This window comes from Ictalurus punctatus, chromosome 12, assembly GCF_001660625.3.
Source record: "Ictalurus punctatus breed USDA103 chromosome 12, Coco_2.0, whole genome shotgun sequence".
NCBI lineage: Eukaryota > Metazoa > Chordata > Actinopteri > Siluriformes > Ictaluridae > Ictalurus > Ictalurus punctatus.
In genome coordinates, this window is record NC_030427.2 from 20,014,394 (window position 1) to 20,035,660 (window position 21,267).

General features: G+C 37.6%; 2 protein-coding genes across 2 annotated transcripts; both read left to right on the forward strand.

Moving 5' to 3' along the window:
* The first annotated feature begins 1,865 nt into the window (after positions 1-1,865).
* sh3bgrl3 (SH3 domain binding glutamate-rich protein like 3) lies at positions 1,866-8,301 on the forward strand. Its single transcript, XM_017482408.3, has 3 exons — positions 1,866-1,992; positions 4,237-4,404; positions 7,473-8,301. Exons 1-3 carry the CDS (start codon positions 1,948-1,950, stop codon positions 7,536-7,538), a joined length of 279 nt encoding a protein of 92 aa, XP_017337897.1. The 5' UTR covers positions 1,866-1,947; the 3' UTR covers positions 7,539-8,301.
* A 2,364-nt stretch (positions 8,302-10,665) lies between these two features.
* Positions 10,666-20,005, forward strand: tmem200b (transmembrane protein 200B). The gene is given in 2 exon segments (XM_047159144.2): positions 10,666-10,963; positions 16,021-20,005. A coding segment is annotated over 1 exon segment (1,215 nt). The 5' UTR covers positions 10,666-10,963; positions 16,021-16,038; the 3' UTR covers positions 17,254-20,005.
* The last annotated feature ends 1,262 nt before the right edge of the window (positions 20,006-21,267 follow it).

Here is a 21,267-nt window from a genome sequence, read left to right on the forward strand (position 1 = left end):
TTGTCAGTGTTGCTATGATTATTGTCAGTATGAAAAGATGCATTTTAGCTGTGTTAGTCTGGACTGGTCAGGTGTGTGTGTGTGTGTGTGTGTGTGTGTGTGTGTGTGTGTGTGTGTGTGTGTGTGCTTGTGTGTGTGTGTGTGTGTCCTTAGCAAACTAAGTTTTGTACCCATGCTAGTCAGAGTAAAATAATATACCTAACCCTAGTAGTTAGTTAATAATAATGATGACATAGTTAATAATAATGTCAAAGGCGTATCTTATGTGCACAGGACCTACAGTACTGTGCAAAAATATTAGGCGCATGCAAATAAATGCTGTAGAGCAAAGATGTCTTCAAAATAATGAAATAAAATGGTTCTACATTTAAAAAATATACAGTAGAGCACAGTAAACAGTAGTGAATGAAACAAAGCCAATATTTGGTGTGACAAAAAAAATAAAAATAAAAATAGTCATCACCGGTACAATCTGTGTAGTTTTATAAGGAAATGAGCTGTAAGTTTTATTGAACATCTTGCAGAACCAGTCACGGTTCTTCTGGAGACTTTAACTGTCGCACTTGCTTCTTATTTTTGCAGCAAAACCCAGCAGCCTTCATTGTATTTTTTGTCTGAAAAGTATCTCTTACATAATATACTGCTTTCTTTAATGACATACAGAATTTTCTTTTTTAAAGCTTTAAAACCTTCCCTGGTGAAAAAAAAAAAACCAACAGAAACCATCAAAGAAATTCTAATGGTTTCCACAACAAATACAATTACAAACCATCAGTTAACCATTAAAACCATTACTGGTCCTTAATGGTAGGGCCAGGCAATATATCGATATAACATTGATATCATGATAATGATTACGCAATACCCTTATCTGAGATATTGTTGGTAAGGCGTTGTATTTTTATTTTTTTTTTTTTACATTTTTAATAATTACAAATTAAACGGTACTGAACAGATGCTATAGATTTAAAAAACAAACAAACTTAATCTCCTTTGTCTTTGTAGGCATTAAAGAAAAGCATCATGAACTATAGTTTTGTGAGACAAATTATATATTGTGATATGCATCGTGTATCGTAGAAATGTCCTCAAGAATGCTGATATGATATTTTTGTCATATTGCCCAGCTCTACACAATGGTATTCACGAGATATGACATGCCACATAAAGCATGCAAAAGCAACAAATTACCATCAGGGAGGGTGCACAGTGGCTTAGTGGTTAGCATGTTTGCCTCACACCTCCATGACTGAAGGTTCAATTCCTGCCACTTGCTGGTTCTTCTCATGTTGTGGGGGTTTCCTCTGGGTTCTATGGTTTCTTCCCAGTCCAAAGACATGCATGGTAGGCTGATTGTCCATAGTATGTGAATGTTTATGTGATTGTGTCCTGTGATGGATTGGCATCATGTCTCCCTGCTCCTGGGATAGGCTCCAGTTTCACCATGACCTCAATGCAATTCTTATTGGTTTAACCATTTAAACCAATACACATTCTATGAGGGTTTCGTTTTTTTTTGTTGTTGTTGTTGTTTGTTTGTTTGTTTGTTTGTTTGTTTGTTTGTTTGTTTTTTGGGGGGGGTCAGCAGGGTTTCATCACACTGTTCTTGTTCTTTAATTTTTACTATGAGCCCCGCCATGTTGAAGTGACGTCACGAAACGGCCACTTCGGACAAGCCGGAGTTCTGAGGGACGGGAAAACAAATAAAAACTACGGCTTTCCGAGAAGGAATTGCGAAGTGGAGAGTTGTTCTTCAGTCTCTCCTACTGGGAATTTCGTTAATTTTCCAGTTCCCACAAAGCAAACATGGTCCTGTCGCTTTAAATCTCCCAGCGAGTAGCGGTGACGGGGGGATGGGGATGGGTGAGAAAGGGGGAAGGGGGAGTGTACGCTAACTGTACTCGCTAATATAAACCCTGAAACCAACACAAAGGCTTAATCTCTACAATGGGTGTAAAATTATACTACACGACCGTCACTGCTTCAAGAGAGGTGAGAAACAAGCTGCACGAACATTCTATTCAGCACTTAGTAGAATCCTTTCGCGGTAAAAAAACAGAGACATTTGGCATGTAGTGAGATTAGGAGACACACCCAGTGTGTGAGTAACGTTGCGTCTTCCTTTAATCCGTAATTAAATCTAGTCCTCTGCACATTTACACTAGTGTTTGTGTGTCACTCAGCATTGTGCACCATAGAAGTTAAAAAAGAAAGAAAGGTGAGCGACCTGTCATGCAAACAAACAAACAAACAATCCGTTATTACTGCTATGGAGAAGCGGAAGTGCTGATGGCTTGGGCATGTCTGAAAGTTGCACGCGCTGCCATCGTGTTGCTTCATGTATAAAGAAGTGCCGAAATAAAGGAAGTAACATGCATGGACTATTAAATCCTGATGTTTGATTTGTAGCCTGTTGCAGTGTGGTAAATGGTTAACTCGTGTCTCTGTACTGAGCTGTCCTGAGACTTGTACACCTACACACTTCATAACCTCCAACAGGTTCCTGTCTTTACACCACCATGTGTGTATCTACAGTACATCTGTGTGTATCTACAGTACATCTGTGTGTATCTACAGTACATCTGTGTGTATCTACAGTACATCTGAAGAGTGCCATTAACTTCCCTAACCAGATTAGTCAGAGAACATTTCCCAATTAATCATCAACTTGGCTTTTTATAGCCAGAAGCAAGAGCATGTGCTTTTACAGACACAGTAACTGTTTAAGCAACTCTAAAGTTTCCATATCACTAAAGTACAGCTGTTTATAATAAGCTCCACTCTTTCTTCAGGGAAGACTTTCCACTATGTTTTGGGGTGTGGCTGTGGGGATTTGTGATCATTCAGCTACAAGCACATTAGTGAGGTTGAGCTCATGTGCCGGGGAGGCTCCAGTTCATCCCAAAGGTGTTCAGTGGGGTTGAGGTCAGGACTCTGTGCAGGACACTCAAGTTCTTCTAACTTCTTCCAACCTTAACACACCATGTCTTCATGGCGCTTGCTTGGCGCTTGTGAATTTAATTTCTCTTTGAAAATATACACTCATTTTAAATCTGATGACTGCAACACACTCCAAAAAAAGTTTGGACAGTTGAGTGTTTACCACTGTGTAACATCACCTTTTCTTTTAATAACACTTATTAAGTGTTTTGGACTGAAGACACCAGTTGGTTAAGTTTAGCAAGCGGAATTTTCCCCCATTCATCCATTATGCCTTTCTTCAGCTGCGCAACTCTACGGGGCCTTCGTCGCTTTATTTTGCGCTTCATAATACGCCACACATTTTCAATCGGAGACAGGTCAGGACTGCAGACAGGCCATGCTAGCACCCGTACTCTCTGCTTGCGCAACCATGCGCTTGTAATCCAGGCGGAATGTGGTTTGGCGTTGTCCTGCTCTGGATGGCAGCATATGTTGCTCCAAAATGTGTACATATCTTTCTGCATTAATGGTGCCCTCATAGATATGAAAGTTACCCATGCCATGGGCACTGGCACACCCACATACCATGACAGACACTGGCTTTTGGACCCGATGCTGATAACAGCTTGGACGGTCCTTTTCCTCTTTGGCCCGGAGAACACAACAGCTGTTTTGTCAAAGCCTATTTGAAATGTTGACTCATCGGACCACAAAACACGATTCCATTGTGCTATTGTCCATCTCAGATGATACCGAGCGCAGAGAAGTCAGCGGCACTTCTGTACTGCCTTCGGCCTCGCCCTTTACACACGGATTATAAATTCTTTATTCTAATATTTTGAGATACTGGATTTTTGATTTCCTTAAGCTGTAATCAAGAATAAAACAAAAAAGACTTGAAGTATTTCACTTTTTGTGTATAATGACTCTAGAATATATGAAATCTATTATCAATCTATTTTACTGTACCAAGACAACTCAAAGGTCATTTTGTCGCTTCCTGACTTTAAATTAATTAAAATCCTGGGTGTTGGTCTGCCCTCTTGTGTAATTGTACTTCACATAAATATTTTTTAATAATTACAAATTAAATGGTATTGAATGGATGCCTTTGATTTGACGTAATTAAAACAAAAAACCTTAATCTTTGCCTTAAAGTATCATCAAATTCAGTTTAACATTTTTGTATGTTTTACTACATCTATCTATCACCATGAGTTTTGAACAGTAGTCTGCAGACTATAAGACTGTAACTTTGTTCTACTGAATGTTCAGAAGTCAGTATGTGATCTGCACCACTTGCTTGTTTTCCAGGTGAAATCACAGCAGGCTGAAGTGATGCGCATTTTAGAGAGTAAGAACATCCAGTTTGAACTGATTGACATTTCAGTGGGCGGGGACATCCGGAATGAGATGAGAACCAAGTCGGGTAACCCTAATGCTGCCCCTCCTCAGATTTTCAATGAAGATCAGTACTGTGGGGTAAGTATAAAGTCTTTCAGTCTTGAGAATATTTGTAAATACTCTTTATGCTTGTACTTTTTATTAGTTCTACCTTCCCGGACAGTTCAGTGTTAACGGATGCTACATACATGAGAAGATCTTAATTTAGACTTCATTATGTACAACTATTTAAGTTTAGTTTATACTTGTGCATCGAAGTGTATTTGTACCACGACATGTAGAATGAGTTTTATGGGTACAGTATGTCATTGAATGGCAAAGATAATGTGTGTTAGTGAGCAAGTTATAATCAGTCTTCATGGGTTTATTCAAGGGTTTCAGTGTAATGTCTGTTATAATTGTTGTTTATCTCATATATGTATAGTATATTCTTTATACTGGCATCACTCTGATACCACTGTATAATGAACAGAAAGCATAAAGTGCTGATGTACAGTGAGTTAAGAGAGAAAGAGGTGTTTCTGCAGATCTCTAATCACTGTGGGTACAACATGCATGAATACACGAGTATATATTAAAATTTTTATAGCATATTAAACTTTAAATTAGTGTGTCAGGCTGTTAGTTAGCTAGTGACTTTACGACCTTTAAGATGTTGGATGCATTGTGCAGAGGATGTTAATTATTTTGGATAATCTTGACGCAAGCAGAACTTTCTGCACGTTCCCAAACATGGGTTTAAGATCCAGTGACTGTATAGGCCACTGAAGCAGTGAAAACTTCATTCCATGTGATGTGGTACATTATCATTCTTTAACATTTAAAAATGCATTTTACAAAAAACACTTTCCCACATGGGTCTGCAAAGATGGTGCCCAAACGAAACAAATTCGCATTTGCATGTCAGTATTTCATGGTCATAAGTACAATGGAAGCGTATACGAAGAAAAAGAAAATCCAAACTACACAATTTTTTTCATAACATTACATTTATATTTATGGCATTTGGTAGACACCCTTATCCATTTATCTCATTTATACAACTGAGCAATTGAGCGTTAAGGGCCTTGCTCAAGGGCCCAACAGTGGTAGCTTGGCAGTCTCTTGGCAGAGCCTTTAACCACTGAGCCACCACATTAGGCTACATACCTGACCAAATGCAAAATTTAAAAAATAAAATGTATACATACAATCAAAATCAACTGAAAAGTGCAAGTATGCCATTCAGTTTTCAGCATGGAGGTGTTTTTAATTTTTTTTTTTTTTTTGACACAAAATACATACCCCACACATCACAAACGTATACAGCAACAATATTCAGATGCACTGTGCCATTCAGACATTCTTCACTGGATATTGTGGCCCTAATGTGTCAGTAAAACCTCCCCCACATCATCACACGTGACACTGGCCTAATATCATGGGCTTGTCTTGCTTGCACCAAATTTTGGTCCTTTCACCATCATGACAACGTGTCCCTCTCATTTTCCAACCAGTCAAATATTTTACCGCTTTTCAGTGCTCCAAGTTTGATGCTCCTGTCACTACTGTGGTACCCTCATGACCATCATCAGCTGACGCATAAAGTGGTGCGATGTGAGATGACATTCTGCACACCTCTGTTGAATTTGGATGAGATCTGCCAGGTTATGACCTGCCTGTTTGCTTGCATGATTTCTTGTCATTCTGCTTTAACGATAGACCTGGACTGGACTGCAGATAATTACATCAGTTGTTCTGAGGTTTCAGTCACTAACATAGCTTATTTTGTTTTTTTTAAATTCTTCTCCAAATTATAAACACTAAATGATGCTACAAATCCTGATCTACCTGATTTATTGTGCTCTATTTACGTGACCTGTTGGAATGTTGAATGTTAAGGTTGACTGTGTATCTGATAAACTTAACTCGGTGTGTATAACATTATAATAACACGGACACTTCAGAGTTTGTCTCTTGTTAATGAATGCTTTCGTTGTTCCAGAACAAAACTAACACCTGATTTTCTTTCACTTTTTTTCTTCAACCTACTTTATGAAGTCTGTGTGTCTGTGTTTTTTTTGCTCAAAGTAGTTGGTCTTCTGGGCCTCATTTATCAACCTGCATAGAAGCGAATTTCTACCTAAATCAGTCTTACGATCAGTTTGACGATCATTTTGAAAATCCCATATATTCTGAAAAAACGTTTGTATCCTACTCATGCTCCTGAGTGAGTGAGTGAGTGAGTGAGTGAGTGAGTGAGTGAGTGAGTGAGTGAGTGAGTGAGTGAGTGAGTGAGTGAGTGAGTGAGTGAGTGAGTGAGTATGAATTTATTTATACGTAAGAAGGCTAACTAATGTAAACCTCGACTCGATTGACTTCAAATCATATAATCCGCATGTATTACTTCACTTTCATATCTGGAATATTCTGTGGAGTTTAAACGGTTTGTTACGTTTACAGCGGTTAGCAGACGCCATTATCCAGAGCCACTTTGTATAAGCGCTTTGGAGTCTCGATCAAAAACCCATCCTCATTCTGGTTCACTCGGTCAGGGATTAAAAGAATCATCCATAACATTTTAGTGAAAACTAGTCATTTTATTTTATTGGCATTAATTGAAGATTATAAAGAAAGCAAGTCGGCGCACACACCCATAAATAAAGACAATTAAAATTAATCATACAGTTATGATGAAAGAAATGGGGGTATATAAACTGAGGACGGGTCAGTCTATATGTCTGACCAGAGCCGTAAATGAACGCTTCAGCTGACACGAGACTTGTAGCTCGCTTATTGTTGTTGTTGTTGTTGTTGTTGTTATAATTAAATATTTTTATTGGCATTGAAGTCCATCAGAATAACTTCCACTTCTGTTTTTTCCGTCTTTCCTCATTTTTTGTTCCCAGCTGTCTGTGTACTTTACCTTTTTATGGAGTTTTGTGTTGTGCACGAGCTTGATAATTTACGGGTGATCAACATGCACATGTGAATAAGCAGAAAATCAACGTTTCAGAAACTTGTACATCTAGTGGAAAATGTTTAATTCGGTTGGGTTTATGCAAATATTTATATAACTTTTCTGAAAGTTTGATGTGTTTGGCCCATTGTCCAGAAACTCATGCTCTGGACTTTTTATTTATTAAATTTTTTTCTCTTCCTTACAGGACTATGAAATGTTTTCTGAGGCAGTAGAGGAGGACACAGTGGAGAAGTTTCTCAAGATTGCATGAGAGTCCAACCTTGTAGCATCCAATGTCTTTTCCTCTGCTTTGCTAGACGGTGATTCCTAAAAGGAAGGCCTGCCTCATGTCCTCTGCCCAATGGCAGTGTCTACTATTCTTTGTATCTATGCCATTTTTAAAATGCCAAACACATATTCCTTTCTGCCATGCGGTGATCTGAAAGCACAGAGTACTCCACTGGATTTACCCTGATTTATTTTGAATGTGGTTAGTCATGTTTTAATTTGTGCACGAATCAGCATTCCAATTGATTTTTTTTTTGTTTTTGTTTTTGTTTTGCATTTAAATGTGATTGGTTACATTATTGTAATCAGTGGAGCTCCAGAATATGGAGTAAATAGATAATCTAATCTCGATTGCAATCAGTTTATACTTGATCTGAAACTAATCTACACTCAAACACAACAAAAAACCTGATCTCCTATGGACCAAAAAATCAGTTGGCTTTATGTATATTGTCTTATTTTTGTGTTGTCCTTTACAGTTGCTTGTCTTATGCTTGACAAACTAAATCGATGTGATTAGTGGTCAGCATGCTAAGTTTAATTGTATGTCATGAATTAAAAAATACTGGCTGTTTTTGCAGTCTGATGTGGACCAGGTGCATATGACCCTTCAGTACCACCAACTGATCTGAAAACGCTGTTTTATTGCTCTGTATATGTGGCAAGATAACAAATGTTACCAAGGTTCATCGAATGAAAGCATTCCATTGTATTCAACTGTGCCAATAAATGTCCCTGAAAATGCAGTTTCCACATTAATGCAGTCTCCTCTTCGGAAACATGAGCTTTGCGGTGGTTAGATCTTATATTCCAGAAAAGCCCAATAATCTTCAGAGTGGAAAATTACAGTATTTTAAAGTAAGAAATTATTGACAAAGTCGGTCTTGTAATTGTTTATTATGACCGAATGTTGCCACCTGTACTCTCTAGTGTCAGAAGCTTCTGATAACGCACTGAACGTCTGCATGTCCACAATAATGACCTTTAGTGCTTTAGCAGTAAACTTAGTTTAGTTCTTAAACAGAATGGCAACTCGTATCTGCTATCCAGCATATCTATTTCAGACCCGACATTCGTTCATTCATCTTCAGTAACCGCTTGCTAAGGGTCTCCGTGGATCCAGAGCTGATTCCGCTAACGATTTAGTGCAGCCAGTCTGCTTACCTGTGTGTTTCTGGACAGTGTGAGGAAACCTATACAAACTTGGAGAGAATGTGATACGCCATGCACACATTTTCATACTCATCCTAAAAATAGTGCTTTACAGTGCCAGGCCTGTGGACATCAAATGTACCTAACGCAACTGTGCTGTTAATTAGCAACCACTTCTGAAGTGTCTCAGGTATGTCTTAAGCACCCCGGATAGAGACTGAAAAGCATTGGCCTTTCTTGTAATGACCGTGTCTGTGTAATCTGTAGTCCCCAACTGAAATAAAACATTTTACTCGCTATTATTATTTATTGTTATTCTCTCTGGCTCATCCTTGTGACCTTTTCAGTCATTAAATCATAGTATATATTTCATTCTCAATATATTCCATGTTGATTTCATTTTGTGTGCGTTGGACTTCATGGCTTTTGGACCAGAAACTCCAGGTAAAAAACAAAATGTCTTCTTGAGAAGATGACAAGTTTGGGTCAAATGAAAGTGAAAGACAAAGACAGTGATGTAGCCACTGTTTTGGTTCCAGGCCTTTTTTTTGTACCAGTGGGTGGAAATATAGATTTTTGTTTTGTTTGGTAACTTCATTAGTTTGACTGTGTAATTAAATATCTTAATCGGATAGATTAAGATTTTGAACCACTCCAGCGGTCCTTTGATTAAAATGTACAGTTTTCATAACCTAGGGTGGATGTCTCATGGTAAAGGATGATTCAAGCATGTGATGTTAAATGTATTCACACATTAATCCAAAAAATAATAAGGTAAAGAGTACAGTAGTTAAGTGTTAAGGTGATGCTGTTTTCTAATTGCTGTCAATTTTATAGGTTTTGTTAATGTTTTTGAGCTATTTATTTGAAATATGCACATATGTTGTTGTTGTTAAGGACACATTGAAATGTGCTTGAAATGTATTTTATTCCCTCAAACTCACTTTCAGTATCCTGATCAGGGATGCAGTAGATCCGGAGCCTATCCCAGGAGCGCTGGGGGTGAGATGATGGGACACCAGTCGATTGCAGGGCAAAATGTACTTTATCTTTAGTTTATTTGTAGGTATAATATAATAGCAGTGGAACACAAATGGCACCCAAATCATGGAATCACTCAGTAGTTGCAATACCACTCCATAAGATGTCGCCAAAACAAACAATAATATATTTAGAACCAACGTGATACAAGAAAAAATAGGCAACCAATCCTTAGGTTAATTTAGATTGAAGGATGTCTACATGTTTTAATGAACATTATAATATCAGTAGCAGTTGTTCAACTGCACTGGCAGCAGATCCATTGCTGCTTGCTTTTATTCTCCTTCAGCGCTTGTATAGTCTTTTAGACAATGTGTATAGGCTATATAATCTGGGACCTTAAAGGAATCACGTAGATTATTAAATTAAATATATATTTTTTAAACAAGATATAGCCTATTAGATGTTTAATAATGACTTGTTATGCTGTGTTCTACACATATGCTATGCTGTGCAAGTGCTGTGTCATCCACAGTTCATTCAAGATAAATACTTTTATTCGATTCGAGACCAAAAAATCACTGATCTCACATGAAAAAAAAACACTGTTGTATACTTTACTATTTACTATCGTAAACTGTAGTAGATTGTGATATGCTGTAGTATATTATAGTATATTATATTTACTACACATTGTTAATGTTATACTACAGCATACTGTAGAAATGACTATTGTGAATGGATAAACAATGTTTTAAATATTAGCGTTACTATAGAATACTATGGGAAACTACAGTGTATTCTAGTGCTTATTATAATGTACTACAAAAGTTTACAACATTCACCTGTGCTGTGAAGGTTTTCACACATACTGTAGTACAGTTGTAGAGTTATTATAGAATACTTCACGCACATCCACTTATTCCCCTGCACTAATGATGTGTGAAGGAAGGAAAGTCTCGGGCTGGGGAGGCGCTGTATACCTTCTTTATTATGTGCTGCCAAGAGCTTCTTGCCTCATCCACCTCCAGACTGTATGAGAGTGCATGTGCGTTTGTTGGTAGATGTTTCTACTCATGAGCTTTATTGCATTCTGATTCCTCTCGGACTGGATGACTATGCAACTGAGATGTCTTGTACGTTTTTTGGGATTTATTGTCAGCCAGGAAACTTTTTTCCAGATAGAATCTTGGACGTGTGTGACCTGAGGAGTGGTTGGGATGCAGTGATCATGTCTGGATGCAGTAAACACAGATATTATACAGCATAACCAAGGTAAGTACTGAATCACTGCCCTTATGTAGCTGGAATGAAAGAACTTAGAACATATTAAACATATAGATTGATGCTGTCTTATTAATTGGTGCATTTCATTGTTTTGATCTTCAGTTACGCCTCCTCAGATCCCACATGAAAAAATACTATAGTATTTTGGAGTAAATTTACTACAGAAATGTAGTAGAATTCCTGTAGTAAACACTATAGTGTTTTAGTAAAGATACTATAGTAAATTGCAGTGATATGTGGTCATTTGTTTGGTGTTGCTACTATAGTTGTTGTGGTAACTCTACCATAGTAATATATATAAAAAAAGAAACTATAGTCATTACTGTAGTAAATGTTCTACAACTGTACTACAGTATGTGTGAAAACCTTCACACCACAGGTGAATGTTGTAAACTTTTGTAGTACATTATAATGAACACTAGGACACACTGTAGTATCCCATAGTAGTCTATAGTAACTCTAATATTTAAAACACTGTTTATCAATTCACTATAGTCATTTCTACAGTATGCTGTAGTATAACATTAATAAAGTGTAGTAAATACTATAAAATACAAAAGTATATCACAATCTACTACAGTTTACCATAGCAAAGTGTACGACAGTATTTTTTTCATTTGAGATCAGTGAGTTTTGCTCTTGAATCGAATAAAAGTATTTGTCTTACACATCATAATAAGCTGTCTTTCATAACACACAACTCTTCCGCTTGCACAAAACTGCTCCCTGTAATTATACGCAGAAATGAATGATTTTCATTTGAATTCAGAGTGCACAACATGTGTAGTGTAGAGGAATAGGAGATACAGGCTGGAACAGAACTCCATCAGCTTAACTGCTTGATAAGCTTTGAGTGCAAACAGAGCACCTGGACAATAAAGGCTGATAAACAGCTTCCACCTGACTGCCTTTCACATGTTTAGTCTGAAAGCTCAATCACTGCATGGTAAGCTCAGTGTGTTCATTGATTATACACTACAACTCTACAAATCTGCACACTGTTTCTTACCCCCCAGACATACCCTTTTTTTTAATGTGCAAATAACGTCAAAATGTCTTACGAAACAGCCTCCGGATTTATAATTGTCTTTTCACATACAGTTCTTTATGAATGAACCATACTCAGTCCTGTTCAAGTGGACCTTACACGTTCTCTTTTTGGACATTTTAGCATTTATTAGCTCTCAAACCACTTGTTGTTGACATCACAATTCCTTTCCCATAGTGTAATAGCTGTGTAACTGAATTATGGGGAGTGTCATTCAAAATGGCTGCTTTACATGATTGAAGTGAAGCCTGAGGGAGGAAAGCAACGATTTTTGATCTGGAAGTCAACTCATCAAACCCAACTCATGCTTCATGCCATAAAGCTGCTACACTTAGCTCATGTGAGTGAGTGGCATAGATAAATACTTCCATACACCATATAATTTATATTACAATAGTAATAAATATGTAGTAATGTTTGCTCCTGTCACTGATGCATAGTAATAACAACAACAACAACAACAACAACAACAATTATTATTATTATTATTATTATTATTATTATTATTATTATTATTATTATTATATTTATAGTTGCCAGTGCCACAGTTCCTAACAGTGTGTGCACTGTGGTGCATTATCCTGCTGTAAAAGGCCACTGCCATCAGGGAATACCCCTGCCATGAAGGGGTGTTCCTAGTCCACAATGCTGCTTAACTGGAGTGCACGTGTTAAATTGTCATCCGCATTAGGACGGACCTCGGTTTTCCCAGGAGAACATTGCCCAGCACATCACACTCCCTACAGTGCATCCTGGTTCTTTCACTTCTCCAACTATACGGTGCACATGAACCTGGCCGTGCACATGATGTAAAAGAAAACGGGACTTGACGAGCCAGATGACCATCTGTCATATTGCTTGCAAGTTTGCATGGGCTGAATGAAACAAGACAGTGGCCGTTGAGTTTAACACCCATGCCAAAGCATTAAATAGCCAGTGTTAGTGTGCTAGCCAGTAGACTTGTGAGATTGTGTACAATATGTCATTGTCCTGTTGAGCCCCCTAACTATTTTCACACACATCATGGCACTCAGTCCCACTGTGAAATGGGAAATCATTCAACTGTGAAAGAGGAGAGCATATAATTCATCGTCTGGAATCTTGAGTCATTGCTCAAGCTTGGGAATGCTAGCCACCATGTTGTCCCAACATATGATAGACATTATTAAGCCTTAGCAGTTTAGCCAGGCCCCTATGAGTGGCTCCATCACTTGTTGGCATGCTTAAACTACCACAGACAGGAAATTATCCTCAGAAATTATACCCAGATTTCCACTACTGCCCTCACTTGTGGTTGGAACATCCTGGGAATTTTTCCACAGGAAAACTCATTGTCACAGATGAGTAAAAAGACTACTATAACCATAGCACAAGGACTTTGTTCACTGGGAGGTTTTAAGCTTATAGCAGTGCATCTGAAAGGAGCAGGGTTGGAAGGGTCTTAAAATGCCTTTCTGCACTTTTACTTGGGCATTCATTGATTGACATGGAAATATGATCCTCACAAATGATATGTAATTCACAAATTAATATTTTTGGTCGCAGTCTGGAGCCCTGTAAAAGTTTACTTTCTTTGGATTTAAATGAAAAAGATTTTTAATCCTGATAGTATTCACATTATTTATTTATTTATTTATTTACAAAATGTACCTGTAATCTAATTTGATTGTGTTTTTTGATGTAACTGTAATGGATTACACTTACCAGTTTTTTGTATCCTGATTACGTAACGCTGTTACATGTATACCGTTACTCCCCAAATCTGGAAAGGAGATAGGTTCCCTCAATCTGCCCCATAAAGAAGGATTCAGATGTGGGATCTCCTCCTTGTGAATCCCTCAATACCTCTCGATATGGACCCAGACAAGATGCTTGATGCTTATTCTGGTAGGAATATCACTGCACATAGCCTTTTTTGGATCACCTCAGCAAAGGACTGGGAGAAGTGCATGCCTTGAAGATAACAAGGATGATCTTATGACCAAATTACTAAGGTCCCTACCTAAGGTTATATGGCTCTTAGAACCTGGTGATTGACTTTGCAGTGCGCTACAGGGGTACAATGCTCACTACCGTGTGCAGAATGTTCTTTACCGGGTCTCTTGCGTGCAATGTTTTGATGTTGGGTGTTTTTGATATTAGGTGAAGTGCAGTCGGTGTTCCGGTTCATCCCAAAGGTGTTCAGTGGGGTTGAGGTTAGGGCTCTGTGCAGGACACTCGAGTTCTTCTACCTTCTTCTAACCTTAACACACCATGTCTTCATGGAGCTCGCTTTGTGCACTTTGTGTCATGCTGGAACAGGTTTATAATAATAATAATAATAATAATAATAATAATAATAATAATAATAATAATAATAATAATGTGCTATAGTTCATTGTTGATTTATTCTGATAGATCTGTACAAATCAGTCATTCTTATGGCAAATATAAATTCTATAATAAATGACACTTTGTATGTAAAACATCAAGGAACAACATATTGTGGTTTTACAAATTTACTGTGCAACATATTCTAATCAAAAAGGCAAAAGTATTTTATCATGTCAGTGTCACATTGCTGTGGGCAAAAAAACTATTAACTATGCCAGATTTGAGTACATGATGAAAAATAAAAGCAATGCACTACACTCACTTGTCATTTAATTATATATAGGTCATATTGTATAGATGCACAGTACTGAGCGTAGCTCATCAATTGCTCTACACTATATGACCACCACAGGACCACAGGATGGATCATTCTCAATAACAGTGACACTCATTCTCATTGTCATACTCTTGTCTAATCCAACCTGTTCCAGTAGAACGTTTGACCAATCCCATTCAACAGTTATTTTTGTGTGTACTGTAGCTTTAGTAGCTATATTACAAACATAAAAGCATTATTTCAGGCACAAAACAGTATCCTTTCTGTTTAAATCAAGTATAAAAATAGCTATTAATGTATGCTGTGTTTTAAAGTGATTTTTATCTTCATATATCAAAGCTATTTGGAAAGCTATCTACAATTTGTTTTTCATCAAACGGTATTTTAATTGGATGCAGACATTCACATTTATCACAAAAGTCCTATTACATGGAATGTGACCTTGAAAAAAATCGATGACTTCGGTGGAATTTACACTTTAAACATTTAAGCTTGTTTATCAGCTGCATCTTCTCTCTATTAACACTGCGTTCTGGGAGGCTGCTGCTGATTCCTGAATGGCCTTAGCACGAATGGCCAACAGCAGCTGGAAGCTGAGTTCCTCAGAACATCTACTCTTTTCCATAGACTTGTCCTGTGGTTGTTGCTTTGCTTTTTTGGGGCAACTTATTTGGGTTGCCTATTACTAAAAATCCACTCTTTCAGCCAGGTGTGGGGAAAAAATGTTGAGAAATTGTATGTGAAAATGAAAATATGGATAATCAAAATCTTACTCAGTTAAAAGTGTAAGTATCCAGCCCAAAATATAGCAAGTGAAAGTAATAAAAAAAAAGAGTGACTCAAGGATTAAAAATATTAAAATGTAAATATTTTTAATGGTGAACTTAAACTAATGCCATGTTTTCTGTGAAAAGTATTATTCATATTTATTATGTATCTAAAACATTGTTTTAAAGCATCTATCTATAGCATTTTCAATCTCTGCAAGTTTGATTCTCATGTACATAACTAATGCTACACACTTTAATAATAAAGCAATCAGAAATCAAATATGTAAATAACTAATTACCATTAGCTGGAATTTGACTTTCGAACACAAGTAGGAACATGAGTACTCCCGCTTATTTATGCCGTTATCCAATCAGCCAATCATGTGGCAGCAGCACAAAGCACATAAAATCATGCATATACAATTCAAGAGCTTCAGTTAATGTTCACAACAAACATCCAACTGAAGAAAAAGTGTGATCTCTGTAACTGTAACTGTGGTTTGATTATTTCAGTATTTCAAAAAACATATTTGTGCTTGGTCTCTGTTATAACATTTGACCTTCCTGTCTTTTGCAGAGCCACAGAGTTGGAAGTATGAGAACCCACAAGGCCCAAGCCCATGCTTCAGCCTCATCATCCTCTCAGCGTTTGCCGTGCTTCAGTCTGAGGTCCAGGAAGAATAAAGGAGATGTAGTCCAGGGTAAAGTGCGCATCCGCTCCATGCCGGGGGCCTTCCTGGTGCTGGGGATGATAGTGGTGATTGTTGGCACAACACTGGCAGTGGTGGGGTATTGGCCATACCGGGTGCAACGATCAGCAGTAGGTTCAGTGAGTAAGAGCCCCTCTCAGGGATCCAATTGGGGACTTGGAGCCAAAGGGTTGTTCTCAACGGCGAGTCTGATTCACACTGACAGGATGAAACTAGTAGGACCTGTAATCATGGGAGTGGGACTATTTATTCTCATCTGTGCTAACACAGTACTATATGAGAATCGAGACAAAGAGACTCAAATTCTGCTGGCTGAGATGCAGAGTATGATGTGCACCATGTCTACTGTGCCCTCAGCAGACTTCTCCCAAGTAAACTCACTGATCAGGCATTACCACTGGGTTGGCAGCCTGCCTTCAGCCCACTTGAACATCGTGTGCCTAAAAGAACTGGCCTCCTCTGAGCCATTGCTGCACAAAAGAACCACAAAAGAAGACAGCGTTTCACTTCAGAGAGAAGTGATTCACACTGAGGTCCTTCATCATCATGAGTCTTTATTCATCTCCTCTATTCATTTATCAGATTCCTGCAACTCCAGCAAAGGAGACATCAGCACTTACCTGGATGTAGAAAAGGGAGAGGTTTGTGGCCACCAGCCCCAGCCAGAGAGGCACTGTAACCTCAACAGGTACCTGACTTCGTCCTTTATGTCTACCCCGGAGAGAGAGGACTGGGATTTAACAATGGTCCCTCCAAGGCGCTCCCATAGTATGAGTTATAGAACTAACTCAGATACATTGTCTAAGCCCTTAGTACACTTAGAGGAAAGGGCAGTGCAGTATACAAGTTGCCTTAAACTGTTCCCACAATCATACATCTCTGAGGTATGTGTGAATCAGCCAGGGATTAGCACAAAGACTATTGGCTTGGAGCTTGTACCTGTGGAGGGTCAGAAGCACCACAGTTGGCCTTGACCTGATCTTGGATATTCTACAACTCATCTCAAACAATCCAATCATTTGGAACAACTTTTAACTTTTCAGCTAAAAGTCTCAGCCATTTGCCAAAATGGAGCAGATTATTTTGCTTGTGGAGAATAAAGACCTGCTGTGGTCAGCACCATCATTTTTGCAATCCATTATGGGCTCTATAAACAGACCTGTTGAACAAACCAACAGTCAAATGTATTGGATAGGAAATGCAGCACTGTGTCACAAAAGACGACTTGACAAATAGCCCCGTTTCTTTGTTCAGTCAGACAATAGCAAAAAGGGACTCCGTTAGTTATTGCAGCCAAATATTTGCTTCTTTCCAGGACTTATTAAGTAGCATAGAGCACAGTCTATGCTGTATCAGTACTAACCTCCCCAATAATGTTTTAGACTGATAGGTACTTTAAGTCTCTGACCTAGTGAACTACCATGAGGATGTGTTTTTGATAGAGACTCCAAACTTCTGTAAGTTGTTCTAGATAAGGGTGAAATGCCATAAGTGTAAATGTATCAGTTTGAAGATTATAGATGAGATATAAAAAAGGGCTTTCCATGGATTTGTGTGCAGACATCAATGCTAATAATACCTACAGAACTGTTTATCTAACCAAAGACAAAGAGGGATGTTTTGTTCCACTATAAGGAACATATGTTTATATGTTTTGGTCCACTATAAGGTTGTCCATAAGAAAACTTTATTATTTTTTTTCTCTTTTAGATTTTCAAGGATTAACATTTCCATCTCATCCAGTACCTTTGATTGTGGCATTCATGACCCATACTCTTAAAACTACCTACATTTACATTACATTTACATTTATTCATTTATCAGATGCTTTTCTCCAAAGCGACTTACAAATGAGAAACCTCTCAAGATTACCTCTCTCCCTACTCCACAAGGCAGCAGTAAAAGAACGATTATACTGGCTTCGTTATTAAAGAACACCCTGGAAAGTTTAATAAATTGTTAGTAAATGGTTAGTTCCTCTTTGGTGTCTGTTTTATTCACACTGTGCAAATTTTTTTTCCTATTTAACAAAGAAAATTTCACAGATCTGTTAAAAACATATATTTGGAGAGCCTAGTTCATGAGCTCCGTTTTTGAGGTCACAAAATATTCAGTTTAATAAAATTGCATTTGTATAGTGCTTTTAACCGTAGACATTTTCATAAGGCAACGTCAGAGAAATGCGGCTGTATGTATAGAAACCGTATTACTTGTCTGCAATGGATTACTATAAGGTCAATCAGTACCGAGTGTGTTTAAAGTATGGTCAGTATGAGCAGATGGTGACTCAGAGTCCTTGAATAAGAACAGTAAATCCTTTATGATTACAGCTGTTCTTAGCTACAAATATCCAGGTGAGAGTATCCACTGCAGAAATGGTGAGACATAGGAATGAACTGTTTTTGGGAAGTGCAAGCTTTACTATGTTCATGTGAAGTCATCCACAGCATCAGAGAGTGATTCACAAGTGCAGACACTTGTGTGTGTGAGAGAGAGAAGGAACAAATTATTAGGTATGCTTTTATGTTACAGTGGATTAAAATGTTTTTACAGCTTTGAACTGATATTAGGATGACATGGTACTCAGAAACTTTACCCACAGAAGTGGTGTGTTGTGTGCATTTGACTTATGAACACTTATTCTTATGGTGTATTTTGTTAAATGATATAATGTATTTTGGTAAATCACTGACAATATAACTAAGAAAAATCAAGACTCAGTACTAATAATAAAATGAGTTTGCATGCGGCTGGAATGCAAGCGGCATCTCCTGCGTAGTTTATGCACGTCTGGAGGACTGAAAGCGATATCTGCTAGACATCACATCAGAGTCAAATGTCCCTGTGCGTCTGGTGTCCAAGTCAAACTGTAATAAAACTCGCTTAAAACTTTCTGCCGTCATCGTGATTGTTGTCCTGAGCTGTGTCTCAATCGAAAACTCTGATCTTGCATTCAAACATCTTTACTAATCTATAAAATCCAGAAGACCGGTACATAAAACAGAGCTTTTGAAACAGAGCACAGAGCACAGAGCATACAGAGCAGGGTTAATTTAGGGTTAATTTAATAATTAAGGATTCTTAGCCTCGTCCTTATTGGAATGCTTTTCTGAAGGGGAAATGGGTTCTACATAGAATCTTTAAGGGTTCCCTCAGAAGGGCAACTGAAGTTTTTTGTTCTCAATTTTCAAAGAGTTTTTAGCCGGTTGTTAGCTATTGGGGTGATAGGAGATTGTGCAGCGTTTCTAAATTGCATATTGATGTATGATGCATGTTCAGGCAGTAAAACTGTAGATATATTCCTAAAGCAGTTGTATGAGTTTTGTAAGCATTAAAAACATTAATTTATTATACTACATATATTACTTTTAACAGGTTAAAATGTTTAGGGGTACTTTCAGATTATCACTGTTATTGCCTGCAGTAATGTAGGGATATGAGTACATTTTCCATCCAGTAGGCAGAGCTTAATTAAACACTCCTGTGTGCTGGGAGAAGGTCCAAGTCAACTTTGTTTACAAGTCCATCTCTCTGACTGTTGTTTTGTGTGTTCTGTATGCTGCTTGTGTGTTTTGATTGTAGTCTAAACAACATGTGTTCATATGGATGATAACTGTGTACCAACCACTGCACTGAATTTCATATCTGTGTTCCAAATAAAGGCAAAGCAAAAAAAAAAATAAATAAATAAAATGCTTACATATTTTTATTATGAAAAGGGCAAAAAGATATTTTGCTGGTTGTTACTTGCGCTGTTGGTAAGTGTGTAAAAGGTCAAGCCTATCTTCACGTCACACTGTGTTGTGTCAGTCACAACATGACATGCTCTGGCTAATAAAATATGTCAATGCATCAACTTGCTAAATGTGTCCAGTCTATTTAGTTATAGTATATATAACTGTATAATATATACCATATAGATCAATTTCTGCATAAATATGATTTAAAACATCATCAGAAGTCCTAAAAATGAATAAAGAGAATAAATTAAGCAAACAAGACAAAAATATTATACTTGGTCATTATATAAATGTATTGAGGAAAATGATCCAATATTACATATCTGTGAGTGGTAAAAGTATGTGAACCTTTGCTTTCAGTATCTGGTGTGACACACTTATGCAGCAATAATTGCAACTAAACGTTTGCAGTAACTGTTGATCAGTCCTGCACATCAGCTTGGAGGAATTTTAGCCCATTCCTCAGTACAGAGCTTCAACTCTGGGATGTTGGTGAGTTTCCTCACATGAGCTGCTTGCTTCAGGTCCTTCCACAACATTTCTATTGGATTAAGGTCAGGATTGTGACTTGGCATTAACTTTATTCTTCTTTAACCATTCTTTGGTTGAAGACTTGTGTGCTTAGGGTTGTTGTCTTGCTGCATGACCCACTTTCTCTTCAGATTCAGTTCATGGACAGATTTGCTGACATTTTCCTTTACAATTCTCTGGTATAATTAAGAATTCATTGTTCCATCAATGATGGCAAGTCGTCCTGGTCCAGATGCTGCGAACCAGGCCAAAACCATGATACTACCACCACCATGTTTCACAGATGGGATAAGGATCTTATGCTGGAATGCAGTGTTTTCCTTTCTCCAAACATAGCTCTTCTCATTTATACAAAAAAGTTCTATTTTGGTCTCATCCATCCACAAAATCTTTTTCCAATAGCCTTCTGGCTTGTCCATGTGATCTTTAGCAAACTGCAGATGGGCAGCAATGGGCAGTCATCCATTTGATTGAAAACACCTGACTCTAATTTCACCTTCAAATTAACTGCTAACCCTCGAGCTTCACATACTTTTGCCACTCACAGATATGTAATATTGGATCATATATATATATATATATATATATATATATATATATATATATATATATATATATATATATATATATATATATATAATATAAAGTATAATATTTATCTCTCATTTGTTTAATTGGGTTCTCTTTATCTACTTTTAGGACTTGTGTGAACATCTGATGATGTTTTAGGTCAAATTTATGCAGATACATAGAAAATTCTGAAGGGTTCACAAAAGCTCAAGCACCACTGTATGGGTGTGAGATCAGGGGTGCACATACTTTTGGCCATATAGTGTAACATTC

Bases quoted from the DNA above. Each gene is read 5' to 3' on its own strand.
- sh3bgrl3 (XM_017482408.3), top strand. From the start codon at position 1,948: ATGGGTGTAAAATTATACTACACGACCGTCACTGCTTCAAGAGAG. The intron at 1,993-4,236 runs GTGAGAAACAAG...CTTGTTTTCCAG, and splicing joins CCGTCACTGCTTCAAGAGAG to GTGAAATCACAGCAGGCTGA. The intron at 4,405-7,472 runs GTAAGTATAAAG...TCTTCCTTACAG, and splicing joins ATGAAGATCAGTACTGTGGG to GACTATGAAATGTTTTCTGA.